The 12,207-nt window shown below is 45.0% G+C and overlaps 1 protein-coding gene across 1 annotated transcript in view; it reads right to left on the bottom strand.

The window, feature by feature from the left end:
- Positions 1-12,207, bottom strand: part of NECAB2 (N-terminal EF-hand calcium binding protein 2) — a 57,751-nt gene that overhangs the window by 4,939 nt on the left and 40,605 nt on the right. The window contains exons 4-5 of the mRNA XM_032195655.1: positions 9,107-9,132; positions 7,233-7,330 (exon numbers count right to left, since the gene is read on the bottom strand). Coding sequence (XP_032051546.1) covers positions 7,233-7,330; positions 9,107-9,132 — 124 coding nt within the window. The remainder of the gene's footprint in view (positions 1-7,232; positions 7,331-9,106; positions 9,133-12,207) is intronic.

Raw genomic sequence — 12,207 nt, 5'->3', positions numbered from 1 at the left:
TTCTTTTTTTTTCAAGGTCACCACAAATGCAAGCAGGAGCCTAGGACGGCTTGAGCCCAAGTGCTCTGCAATGAAAATAAATGATTTTTTTTCCTCCCCACTTAACTAAGTGTGGCTGTTTGCCAGCCAGCCCATGACATTTGCACTCGGGAACAGCATCAGAAACGTGTGTGCTCAGATGCTCTTCAGCAATCCCCCAGGCCCTGCTGTAGCAAATGTCTCCTTTGGCGTTGCGAAAACAAGTCATTAAGAGGACCAGCTCCAGAGGAATCCTTCCCATGCTCTTATTAAAACATTTGTCAACCTGTCCTAGGGAGATTTAATGAGGTTTGGTCTTATTAATTCCACCCCAAAGAGATATTTCCTCCTTGTTGTGCTTGAGAAGTTAAAATATTTATGGGGATAATATAATAATTGCTGCTCATTGAAGTCGCTCTGTGACAGCAGACCTTGGAGGGGTGTATCTCGAAAGGCTTCCCTTTTTCATCCAGCTAGTTCATTAGTTCAACACTAGAAAGACTTTGACACTGCAGCTGCTACCCTGCCACAGAGCATTTCACTAGCAAGCCTGGTTTGATCATGCTAATTAACAAAAAAAAAAAAATCCGTGTTTGTATTAGAGGAGCGAATTTAAGAGGCAAAAGACTTCCAGGAGCTCTGCTTCGTGTGATGATGGGTGTGCCACAGGTTTCAGTGTCTCCTGAGACTCACCATTAAAGCACATTTCCTCAGGAGCTTGAAATTCAGGTTAAAGAAAACACTTGCCCACGCTTTGCCTGTGGAAACCGAGGCTGTGACTGGTGCCAGCACCTAAAAGTGGGCTCTCATCACTGCGCTCCTGTGAGTACCGAAAGACTGAAAAAGGAGATTTTTTGATGCTGATCAGCATCTCAGAGCTTCTCTGCTGGCATTTTTAAAGGTCACTATTCAGCTCGTTAGGACTACAGGACATGAGATATAAATGAGGACAGGCCCCCCGCAGCCCCGGCAGTGCCCACTTCCACCCCCTCAACACTTTATGGCTCAGGCATGTGCTGCGATGTTGCCTTGGAGGGGCTGATTCAAATCCCTTGCTCATAATTGCCTGTTTTCTTCCAAGAGATATTTCCTTATAATTAGAATAGCACCCAGACCTTCCCCTTGCTCCTTCCCCGCTCCACGCTCTTAAATCCCTCCAGAAGCGGCGGCCCACAACTGATTGCCTGGCACGCAATCAGCAGCCGAAACCTGAGGAGAACAGACACTTAAATATTTGATAAATGAGAGCATTACCATATGAAAGACCCTCAGCCTTCCTGAAATGTCTTGGAAAAAAAAAAACACAAATGAGGCACCTGTTCGGATAAAAAGAAGAACTACGGCACCACATGGATTTTAAAAATCTTTCATTATACATTCCTCCTCTATAAATCCCATCAAATGTTGCTCGGGACTGCTTTCAAACTGCACAAGTTTCTCTCATCAGCTGCATTTTGGGGCCACCACAGCAGTCCGGGAGGGAAGAGGACTCCCAGATGGAGGCAGGACCCTCATGAAGACAGCTCAGGGTCGGCCCTTTCTGACCCGTTTGCTTTATCTGGTCCCCAAGTCCTCCTGCAGTGCCTTTCCAAGGCAAATTATTGCAGAACTTCCTTCTCCTCATGCTGGAAAATCCTCCTGCATGCAGCATGCCCCCCTCAGTCCATGGGGAATGGAAAACTGGCATTTTTATGCCCTGTCCACTTGGTAGGGAAGGAACAGACTCAGAAAGCAAAATGTGGCCTCCCACTCCTGAACACCCTGACTATAATTAGCTTTTGTCTTCACACAAGTCCCTAATTAGCATTATTTGCTACCCACAAGAAAGTCAATTAATATAGGCTTTATTTATTCATTTATTTATTTCTTTTCCCAAGGAAAGTGGTGCAGCTTCTGTTTTCCAAGCAGGACGTACTCGCACGGCTCTGCAGATGGAGGGATGAGAGGTGGACGCGCTCCAGCTGCTGAAGGCTCAGCCCAGTTGTGCCAACCCATTCCTGCCGACCTGCCTTTCCCTTCCAAGCTGCTCTCAGCGCCACAATCCCTTCCTTTTAATGCCAGGAGCAACAGCCTTGAGCTGGGAGGGGAGGGAAGGAGAAGACCCAACCCCACAGGAGGTCTGCAGGAGCTGGAGAAGGGCACCGCGAGCAGGATCTCTGGGGAAGCTGCTCTTCCCTCTCACAGCAAGGGGGGGGGGGGAACATGAATTTTGCAGCGACAGACTGGCAGAAGAGCAGTGAATAAACATCTCTGTCTAAAAATAAGCTCCAAGAGAGACCTTCTCAGGCTGTGCCTCCCCGCTGTGCTCCTGGCAGCCCGGCTGGATGTCACGCTCAGCCCCGCGGGGCTGGCGACAAAACTTTTTAGGTTATTCCTGAAAAAATAGAGTTGTGTGACTTTTACAGAAATCCACATCGGTTATCGGCCTTGCTATAAAAATTGATATTGAAATCTTTCAGTATTCCTGACTAAAAATGTTTTACATGGACAGATGACTTTGGGCTTTTTTCAGCCCAAACCATTCACCAGATGTCGTTGCCGGGCTGTGTTTTACACAGAACCTAAACCCAGGATTTGGCTAACATACACCAACGGGGAAACGATCCTGTTCACCCCCTGAGAAACCACATAGGATGAAGCCTCTTCAGAAATGAGGGTGGGAGGGAAAGGATTGTTTTAAGGGGTGTCATCACTGAAAAAAGCAGAGCATGTGACAGCCCCACTCGGTGGTGTTACCCAGCAGGCAGCTGCTTGGCTTTTCCACCTCCTTTTCACCCGTTTATCTCATTACCCTCACCTTTACCACCTGCTACAGAAAGCAATAAGGGTGAGCCACCACAGCTGCTGAGCACTGTTTCTTTTCTAGGTATTGAACTCAATTTGCGAGGCAGAAGGAGGCATTAATTGGGGCTATGAGCCTGCTGGCTTTGGAGATGGGTCTTAGTGAAGAAGGTGAGAAAAGCTTCTCTGTCCTAGGTGGAAGGCTGCTGGAGAGCCTCTGTCTGCCAAAAGACTGGTAGAAATCAGGCAAATGCTACTACTTCTTTAAAAAGGAACATGAAGAAAAACGAAGAGTGGAAAGTCTCATTTCTCACAGAATTACAATAAATACCACACCGATCAATTGCAGTAATTGGGGCTGGACAGAGAATGCATTGCATTTGAATAAATTAACATAATTTAATCTAAGTCCTGTTGGCCAGTCTATCAACATTGCAATCTGCTGTTGATGAGTGTTATCTGCTAGATAAAGTGGAGGTGAGGAATTGCTGTGGGAGGGACACCAGGGCAGCAAATACCATGTGGAGGTAGAGAGGAGTGAACCTGGAAGGCATCATTCCTCTGGACCACCTAGGTCAATGAGCACATGTCTTTGAGCACTGCTCCTGAACTTATTGACTGCATCCAACACACAGCATTAAAACCTGTCCAAGGAAAAGCTGCCCAAAAGAAGTGGGGAAACACCACTGTGACCTTCAAAGGTGGAAATATCCAGCAGAAAGGCAGCAGGGTTTGGCACAGGATGGCTGCTGTGCTGACACGTCCTAAGGCAGAGGCAAGAAGGATGAAATAATTTAACTCATAAATAATGTATGGGAACCTCTTCACCCACACATATATATGGCCCTGAGGTCCCTATAGCTGCTGGAGCATCATCAGCTGGTACTGCAGCCAGCATGCTCAGAGCAGCTTCAGTTTTCCCTTCGTCATTCACAAATTCTCCCATCTAAATAAGGATTCTTGTGGGAAAAGGTGTTTGCAGTTCTTCTGGGTACAATGCCTGTCCACAAAACATGTGCCACCCTGACAAGAGAGATGTGTGATGTATCAATGCCTGCCCATATTTCCAGCCCCGGTGCATTAAATCACCCCAGCTCCAGTCCCATGTCCCATCCCACACCAAACCGCCTCCTCCCTGGTCACACTGGTTTTCCTATTTACCGACTGAACAATGAAACGTTCACTGGGGGTTATATGAGAACATATCCTACCACTGGCTTTTTTTAGACACAGAAAGTTCATTTCCCTTCTTTCCAATTTAACTGTATTTCGCACAGTCATTGGCAGTCATTTGAAGGCAGCACGGGCAGTGCTGTATTGGAAAATAATTACGATGACAGATTTTGTTTTGCCATACGAGACCTTCCACTACCGAATCTAATTACTGCTGATACTTTATGAGCTCCTCCAGCACAAGATAATTGCTGCTTTTTCTTTTTATGAACAAGAAATAATCAGTTGTCTTTTAAGGTGAGAAATACAAACAGCAATTAAATGCCACGGTTATCCGGCCCCTCCAGAGAGCACAAGGCACCTCTTGTCAGAAAGGCAACACAAAAGGCAGCCAGGTTTCATTTATCATTTGCAAAGTACTTTTTTTTTTTTTTTTTTTTTAAACAGGGAGAGAGAGGGAGGGAATAAGGACCATTCCCAAAAGATCAGTCATTTTCTTCAGCTGAAGAAATGTTTATTTTCATTTGGGAGAGCAGGAGCATGTTGTACCAGCTCCATCCCTCTACAGCATCAACCTGGAGACTGCCTGACAGCACGGTGGGGATTTACAGCTGGAATTTGCTGGTCCTCAGGCTCTAAGTGCTGAGAAACCACGTATCTACAGGAACAAACCTGCATGCTGAGCTGCGTGCAGTCACCACCCACACACAAGCACCTCTTGGGCATGGCTCCAGCAGGCGTCTGCTGCTTGCAGGGGTCAGGCTGCATGCTTGTGAAAGAGTTACCCTGAGAAATTTGCAACTAAAGGGCTTTAGAGGGAGGTGGGGGCTGTTAAAAAGTCCCTACAGTCTTGAATGTTTCTATAAGTAGGCCTCCAGAATTAAGGTGATGTATGTAATTAAAGTTGTCAGGATGCACTGATGCTGCCTGGAAGTCTATCCGATCTGAATACTGAAGATGAGTTTCACAACCACCTGAAAGAGTTTATTTTCCTTTTATTTTCCTTTTATTTTTATTTTTCTTCAGTTCTCTCTTCGAACAAAGCACCTGTTTTCTAAATAATTCATTGATAAACTTTGTACCACTTTGTTCACAAAACCACAGCAGGGACTGATCCTTTCAGTGAAATCCTGATTTGCCAGCTCCTTTTTCTGAAGGGTTCTCGCTTCATTTACTTCCTTGCCAGAAGCCTGCTGGGCGGTGAGGAACAGCAGAGCTCATGGCTTGATTAACTAAAGGTGATGACGAGGTGTGGGGGCAGCACTCCTCTCCCCTGGCTTTAGACATTGAGAAGTGAGATGTCTGCATCTGAGAGCAGCATCCTTCAGAGCCACCGGAGGAAAACACCTCCAAGGAGGCTTCACGCCAGCCTCAGAGACCTTCCCATTTCTCTCTCCCAATCTACAAGACCATGATGGGGATGACCAGCTCAGGTTTAGGCAGATAACCTCAAAACATCACAAATTAAGGCAGATGAATCCTGCCACAAGTTACTGAGTCAAGGAGGGAGAAGGATGAATCTTATGAAAGCAGTGGACCGGGATTATGAATAAGGTTCTGCTACAGATCTCTTAAGCAAGTTGATGCACTTATGTTCAGATCCTAATTTATAAAGAGGGGATGAGACATTCTCCTGTTGGAAAAGGCTTGTAAGGATTAGTCATATATATTAAGCTCATTCAAAAGTGATGGTGGAAAGCATCATGAACTACTGAGACTTCTATTAGCATGTTAACATGTATTTAAAATATTGTATCAGATCCGACTGCCAGAAAATTTGCTAATAATGAATATAAATGATGCGTGAGCAGAGTTAGTAACTTAATTAGGAAAAAAAAAAAAAGGTAAAGAACTGTTAAAGCTGTACTCTTTCTCTCTCTCTCTCTCTCTCTCTCTTTTCTTTTTTTTTTAATTTTGTCATGATGTCTGATAAAAATTCACAAACATTTTGGACAGATCAGTGCTCGGTCAAAAAATTTTGTCTTCAGTTTATTATAGAAATATATTAACAAATGAAATACGGATCTTCCTTTCCTATTCTGCCCCCCAAATAGATGGATTTCAATAAAGCAAGGAAATCAGATTCTTTACTCCGAATGAGAAACAGCAAATTTCTCTCCCCTCTGGTTATTAACTCCTAAAACTTCTTATCATTACCACATCTTTACAGTGGAGCAATCTGAGTTTTTTCTTGAGCTTCAGAGATAAATGGAAGGGAGATTTCAATCTGGATTGCTTGGAGGAAGCCTTGAATTGAATCTGGAAGCACTGAAAGATGCTTGGAAAAAGCAAATCCTCATCACTTGGCTCAATTCTCAGTGCTCTGAATTACCACTCATCAGTGAAGAGGAAGGCTGCTTGTCTCTGGTGGTGGCACTAATGAATGATGCAAATATGCTTGGGAGTGGAAGGAGAGGAAGAACTAATGATTCGGAGGCAGCAAAATATCACTGATACATCCGAGTTATTTTATTAAATGATAGGGAAAGCACAGGAAAGTTGTTTCAGAGGAATGGGGGCTCCATAAATACATTTCTCCTCAGGGTAAGACACCAAATTAATGGTTCACTTCTCAGTGAGGATGTTTATCTGGCACGGCAGCTCAGATAAACAAACTTCAATATGCTTCTCGTTGTGTGCTGTTTTCTAGTAGTCCATTATTTACAATATCATTAAGGTATATGGTGGCTTTTTTATGGTGATCAGAGTGTACACGTCATTTTGTCTCTGGTTTTGTGTTTGCATGTACAAGCAGCCCTTGTTCTTTAACCCCTGCTCTTTCAAACATACAGCCTTCTAGTTTCTAATCTAAGTTATTCATATATGAATATACATGAACATTACTTTCATTTGTATATGAATATCTGAACAACCTTATTTCTGGAACTCAGGATGCCTTCTAACCCAGAAGCTCTACTTAATGGCAGCTTTATAATCCCTGACACAGCCAAGACCATTTTCCAGGCTTAGGAAGGGTGCTGAGACCCTCCAGAGCTCTGCCACAATGCCTCTCTGCCACCATCTGCTGCATGTGCACTTTGCACCTTGCTTTCACAATCTAGCCAAGGCTCTCAAGACTTTTCCCACAGTTAATGCAAAATTTCTACTGTCATCATGTTGCTGCAATGATCTACTTACCATGGAAATGCAATAGCACAGGGAGACTGCTGAACAGGCTGAAGACATCTGGGTTTATTTGCTCTGTTAGTGTAGTATTTGCACTGACTGCTCTGAGCCCATGGGGCAGAGTTAGGACTCACCCTCTTGGTGTAGTCCATCGCCTTCAGGATGGAGAGGTTCAGGGTCTCCAGCGAGGCCAAGACATCTTCGTAGTCTCCCATATGATCAGCAAAATAGTCTGGGGAAACCAAGAGGGACACAATGAGAATAGCTGAGGTAACAACGCTTCAGGGCTGTGTGGCATGGCAGTCCTTATTGGTGGAAGGGGAAATCAAAGACTGATTTCAGCCCTGGCATGGTTTTGTGGGCAAGCTAGGGTGCCAAAACCCAATATTTGTGATGGAAATGGTGAGCAGTGCAGCGAGGTGTGCAGTGAGCTGGCAGCGTGGCTGCCGAGTTAACCACTTTTGGTGTGATTGACACAAATACAGCTAAAAGCTGTTCCTTAGAAGCCACCAGAGCTGCTCCTTGGCACCCAGACTGAAGATTCAGGCTGAGGTAACATCTCTCCTGAAGGCAACAAGAAATAAACTGCAGAAAACGATCCCACTAATTAGGTTCTCTTGGCTTAATTAGCAGTGCCTATAGCTATTTACAGCCCTAGAACATATCCGAGGGGAAGGAGATTTTGGCAGAGACAGGAATGTCACAACTTGACTGACAGCAGCTGTTTGCTGTTTCTCTACAAGCCAAACAGCTCATTCTCACTGCAGTGTGTTTATTTTTGTTGTTCCTCTTATTAGTAGTTTACTTGGAAAAAAAATAGATTTTAGAGGCAGAGGAAAACCCTTTCCAAAAGTCCTGAAATAAAAAGCTGGGCCCATACATTTTGGGAGAAACGAGGTTCTGTGGGCAGATCAGGGCTCTTGAGACCACCACCACTGTGGGAGGAGAAGGGTGTTGACTTTTGCAACCTCCCAATATGCAATTATACAGCTTTAGTTTTATTTATTGGCATGAACGTCTGAGGTCAGCTCTTTCCATCTTCCACCTTGCTGCTCATGGCTCCTACCTATCCATGGGCAGTGAGGGGACCCCAGTTCCTCAGCCCACCTCTCTCCAGCAAAGCCCACCAGTAGCCAAGGTGTTTCTCCCCTTCCCAGAGCCCAGTTCAGGTTGCTGGTCAACTTGTTGCACCCAGTATCAGTGTATTTTATTTAAATCGGAGAGTGTCATGTACAGTTTGGTAACTCCATTTGTGTTTTCTAGGCATGTTCAGTTCTGCAAGCTGCCCTGTGACCAAGGAGCTCTGTTGGGGTAAGGAGTTACACGAGATACACAACTCACAACCAACTCCAAGAGAGAGCCCACAGCTTCCATTGTCGACAAAAAGAGGTTTTATACTTAAAATAATTCTTAGACTAACAGTTAGTGAATCAGAAATGGCAGGCAATGACCCCTGAGCAATCCCTCTGGGAAACGACCCCCTTCCAACGGAGGTGTGGGACAAAATGTTATTACAGGTTTTCTTTTTAGTCGTTAATTTGTGAGCTGTGGGAGGTGCACCAGAGATGCTCGATGCATTTGGCAGCCTGCTGTGAAATGCAGAAGTTTGCCTAAGGATAAACACCTTATTGCTGCTATGAAAGGACACTGGTTTATTGAAATTGGGAGTGGAGCTGGAAGCCGTGACATTGCCAGAAATGAAACCTATCTCGTTATTGAGTTGATCCAGGTGCTGTGCTCAGCTCTGACCCCATTTATGCTGCAAGAAAGCGAAGAGAAGCATTCCCAACTTTCCTGCTGAATAAGGGAGGTGGCAGAGGCTGTGCTGAGTCCCAGTTTCTCCATTATTTGGAACTCTCACACAAAAACATAGTTACTTTTTATTTTTTAAACTTGTGGTCCAGCCTAAGAAGCAGTTTATCCCAATGAGACAGGAGTTAATGCTACTTTTTATGAGTTGTCAAGCATCCTTCCAAAACACTGTGCCCACGTGAAGGGCTGTACTCACCACACAGCTCCTTGGTGTCCACGTTGCTGGAAGAGGGGAGGATGAGGCAGGGGAGGAAGCAGGAAAAAAGAGAGAGAAGAATTTAAGATACAGGACAGACAAGGGATGCACTCGGGATTTCTTTTGGGTTGAGCATAGAAATGGAGCAACGCAGCCTGGCCCCAGTCTGCTAAACTAAAGCCACCGGTAGCAGACTGGTCCCGCAGTCCTATGTGCTTGGAAAGAAAAATTGCCAATTTTACTTTTCTAAATGATCATTTCTCCTGGTCCTGCCACTACAGAGCAGCGGCAGGGCAGTGCCCAGCTCCCATCCAGGGCACAGTTACTTAATATCAGAGCATTTAGCTCACTTAATGACATCTCAACAGACAGCCTCCTTGGGAAATAAAGATTAGCTGCAATCTATTTGCGCCTCCGATTCCCACACAATTATTTATGCCACTCAGGCTGCAGAGGTGCCTGGAACGATCTCATAATAGAATTATATTTTATCAATCCATTTACATCCTGGGAAGCTAGCTCTAACTCATCCCTGCTCTGACCTGTCAACATAAGTGGATTATGGAAAGAGATGCTCTAAATCCTGCTCTCGTTAGCCGCAGCCTCCCAAAATCCTCCTGGACTGATGTGTCTGGGCTCTTCCTACCCTCTGTGGGCTCAGGCTCTCCCCCAGCAAACCACATGTCCCAAACTGGAGCACGTTACTGTGAAAAAAAATATCTATTATTCCATCCCCCACTGTTTCGCATTGCAATAATTATCTCCTGCTTCCAAAAATGGCCTTTTACTTCCTTGCCTCCTGCCATCATATTATTTAACTTAATTGTGCTTGAATGTTAAGTCGGCCAAGATGGTGCTTTTAATTTTAAGCAATCTCGTATTAAGAATATGCCTAATTAAAGAAATTACTGCAGACTTTAAAAATATGGTAATGTTTCAATGAAGGAGAAATTAATGGGTGCTTGAGCATGGCCCATGGCATTTCCCAGGGCATTTCCATCCCCCAGCAGCGCACACACCAGGACCATCACAGCCACATCCTTCTTGATGTTTCAGGGATTTATCACCAACATGAGCCCTGCACAGCTCTGCAGATTTACAAGGTGCTCCTGCAGTTTAGTGCTTCAGTATTAAGTCCCCTGGCTATGCCATGAGGATGTTTTAGGATGCAAATACTCAGGATCTGGGTTTGAAGCCTGGTGAAACCCCAATAAGCTAAAAAGATAAAAAACACAACAAGTTGTTCTCATTCTGTACAGAAGAAAAAAATAATAATCTTTCTCAGCTATCAGAACACTTGGCTGGGAATCTGCTTTGAATTTTAAGCCTTCTGACATTAATGGTATGACTAATTAAAGACTTATTGAAGCCATAACCCAACTAAATAAGCCAAATATAATAACGTTCAAGTAGAGCTTCAAATGAAATCATTAAAAACTTCTGTGTCACACAGCTTTTCCCCCACACTGTAGGCCACCTCTATCTGGTTCCTTTCCAAAACAAAAGTCCTCCTTTCTTTGCAACAGAAAAATCAGGAAAACCTAAGTCTGGTTTCAGGCTTTTTCCTTCATTTTCCAACCAGAGAAACTGCAGCCAGGAGCGGAACAGCCTTGCACCCCCAAGTTCAGGGGGATGTCCACCCTTTGAGGTCTCTTTCCGAAACAAAGCTGTACCTGGGAGAAGCTCCGTGTCTGTGGGACCTAATTTCTCCTATGGAAATAGGAAGCAAACCTGAGAGCTCAGATGCCAGCCTTGAGCATCTCCTGAAAAAAATCCAAGCCGTAAACTAATTTGGCCACAAAAGGGAGTGTTTATTGCTCCCCACACGTCTCCACTTAAACATGCTGTGATAATTTGACCAGATGAATGTACTGGCAGTAAGGAGAGAGTTTTCCCTGCTGCTGTTTCAAAGAAAAGGAAAAGTCCCCAAACTGTGATACTCCTCCCTTCCTCACTTTCAGCTCAGCCAGCAGAAAGATGTGCCAGGCTCCCTGAACGGGCAGCACAATCAGAAGCAGAATGGGAAATCATAAGGTGCAAATACATCAAAGTCTCATCTTCCCAGTGCATTTCTCATGCAAATAGCCACAGGGATAGGCTGCTCAAGCTCCTCTCAACACCTGAGCATCTTCTGCTGAAGATAAAAACCCTTTTGCTTGGGCAGATGAAAGGGTTGCATCAGCAGCCACATGGCTTAGCTGCTTCACCGGTACTGACAATGGAGATTTGCTGAAATCACAGCCTGCTTTTATTTCCACCTTCAATTCCCAGTTTTGGGTGTGCTGCAAGGCTTCAAACGAGTGTGGAAACAAATTATCCTCTAGTGTTTGCCACCTGCAAATCCGATTCGCTTTTAGGAGAGCCCAAAGAACAACATGTGCAGCAGGAAAGTATTGCTACATCCGATGATACACCTCCTAGTCCCAGCAGCGCTGAGTTGTCTCAGCACCTCAGAAGTGGAAAAGGTACATCCAGATGTAAGAGGTCACAGATGGCCACCTTTGGCCATGAGTTTCTGAATGCAAAGAAACATATTTACACAAACCCCAAAGAAATTGAAATTATTCCAGGCAGAGCAACAGAAATACCAAATTCTGGACGCCAGCCAGAAGCTAAATGACTTTAATTCCCAGCAACTTTCCAAGCCCATCGTCTGACACTTCTGGAGAACTCTGCTAAATCCTTCCTGAGACCTGTTAAAGCACTCTCTTCACCTGCCCACTCACCTTGAACAACCTAACTCATGCTGAAAACCTCCCCTGCCGAGCAAAGAGGGCTCTCGCTGCTGAAATCCATCTAAAAGCATTGCACGTACCCTGTTTCAGCACCAACAAAGACGCTCCTGGAGGGGACCTTCTGGCACAATGAGGAAGATCAGCCCACCAGCACTTCTCCTCCTCCTGCCCATGGGTGTTGCTTATGGGGACAGGCACAAAGCAAAGTGTCACCTGTCTTAGGACCACCGGGCAGTCCAGGGGGGAGGTTGGACAAGCAGAACTGCTCACCAGCATCCATAAGTTGGTGAGATGTGTTTGGGGCAGTGTTAATGCCTCAGACCATTAAAATTTGTGTTATGAAGGCTATTTCAACTTTGACGGGAA

The sequence above is a fragment of the Aythya fuligula genome, chromosome 12 (genome assembly GCF_009819795.1).
Source record: "Aythya fuligula isolate bAytFul2 chromosome 12, bAytFul2.pri, whole genome shotgun sequence".
Lineage (NCBI taxonomy): Eukaryota > Metazoa > Chordata > Aves > Anseriformes > Anatidae > Aythya > Aythya fuligula.
This window is presented reverse-complemented; position numbering and strand designations above follow the sequence as displayed.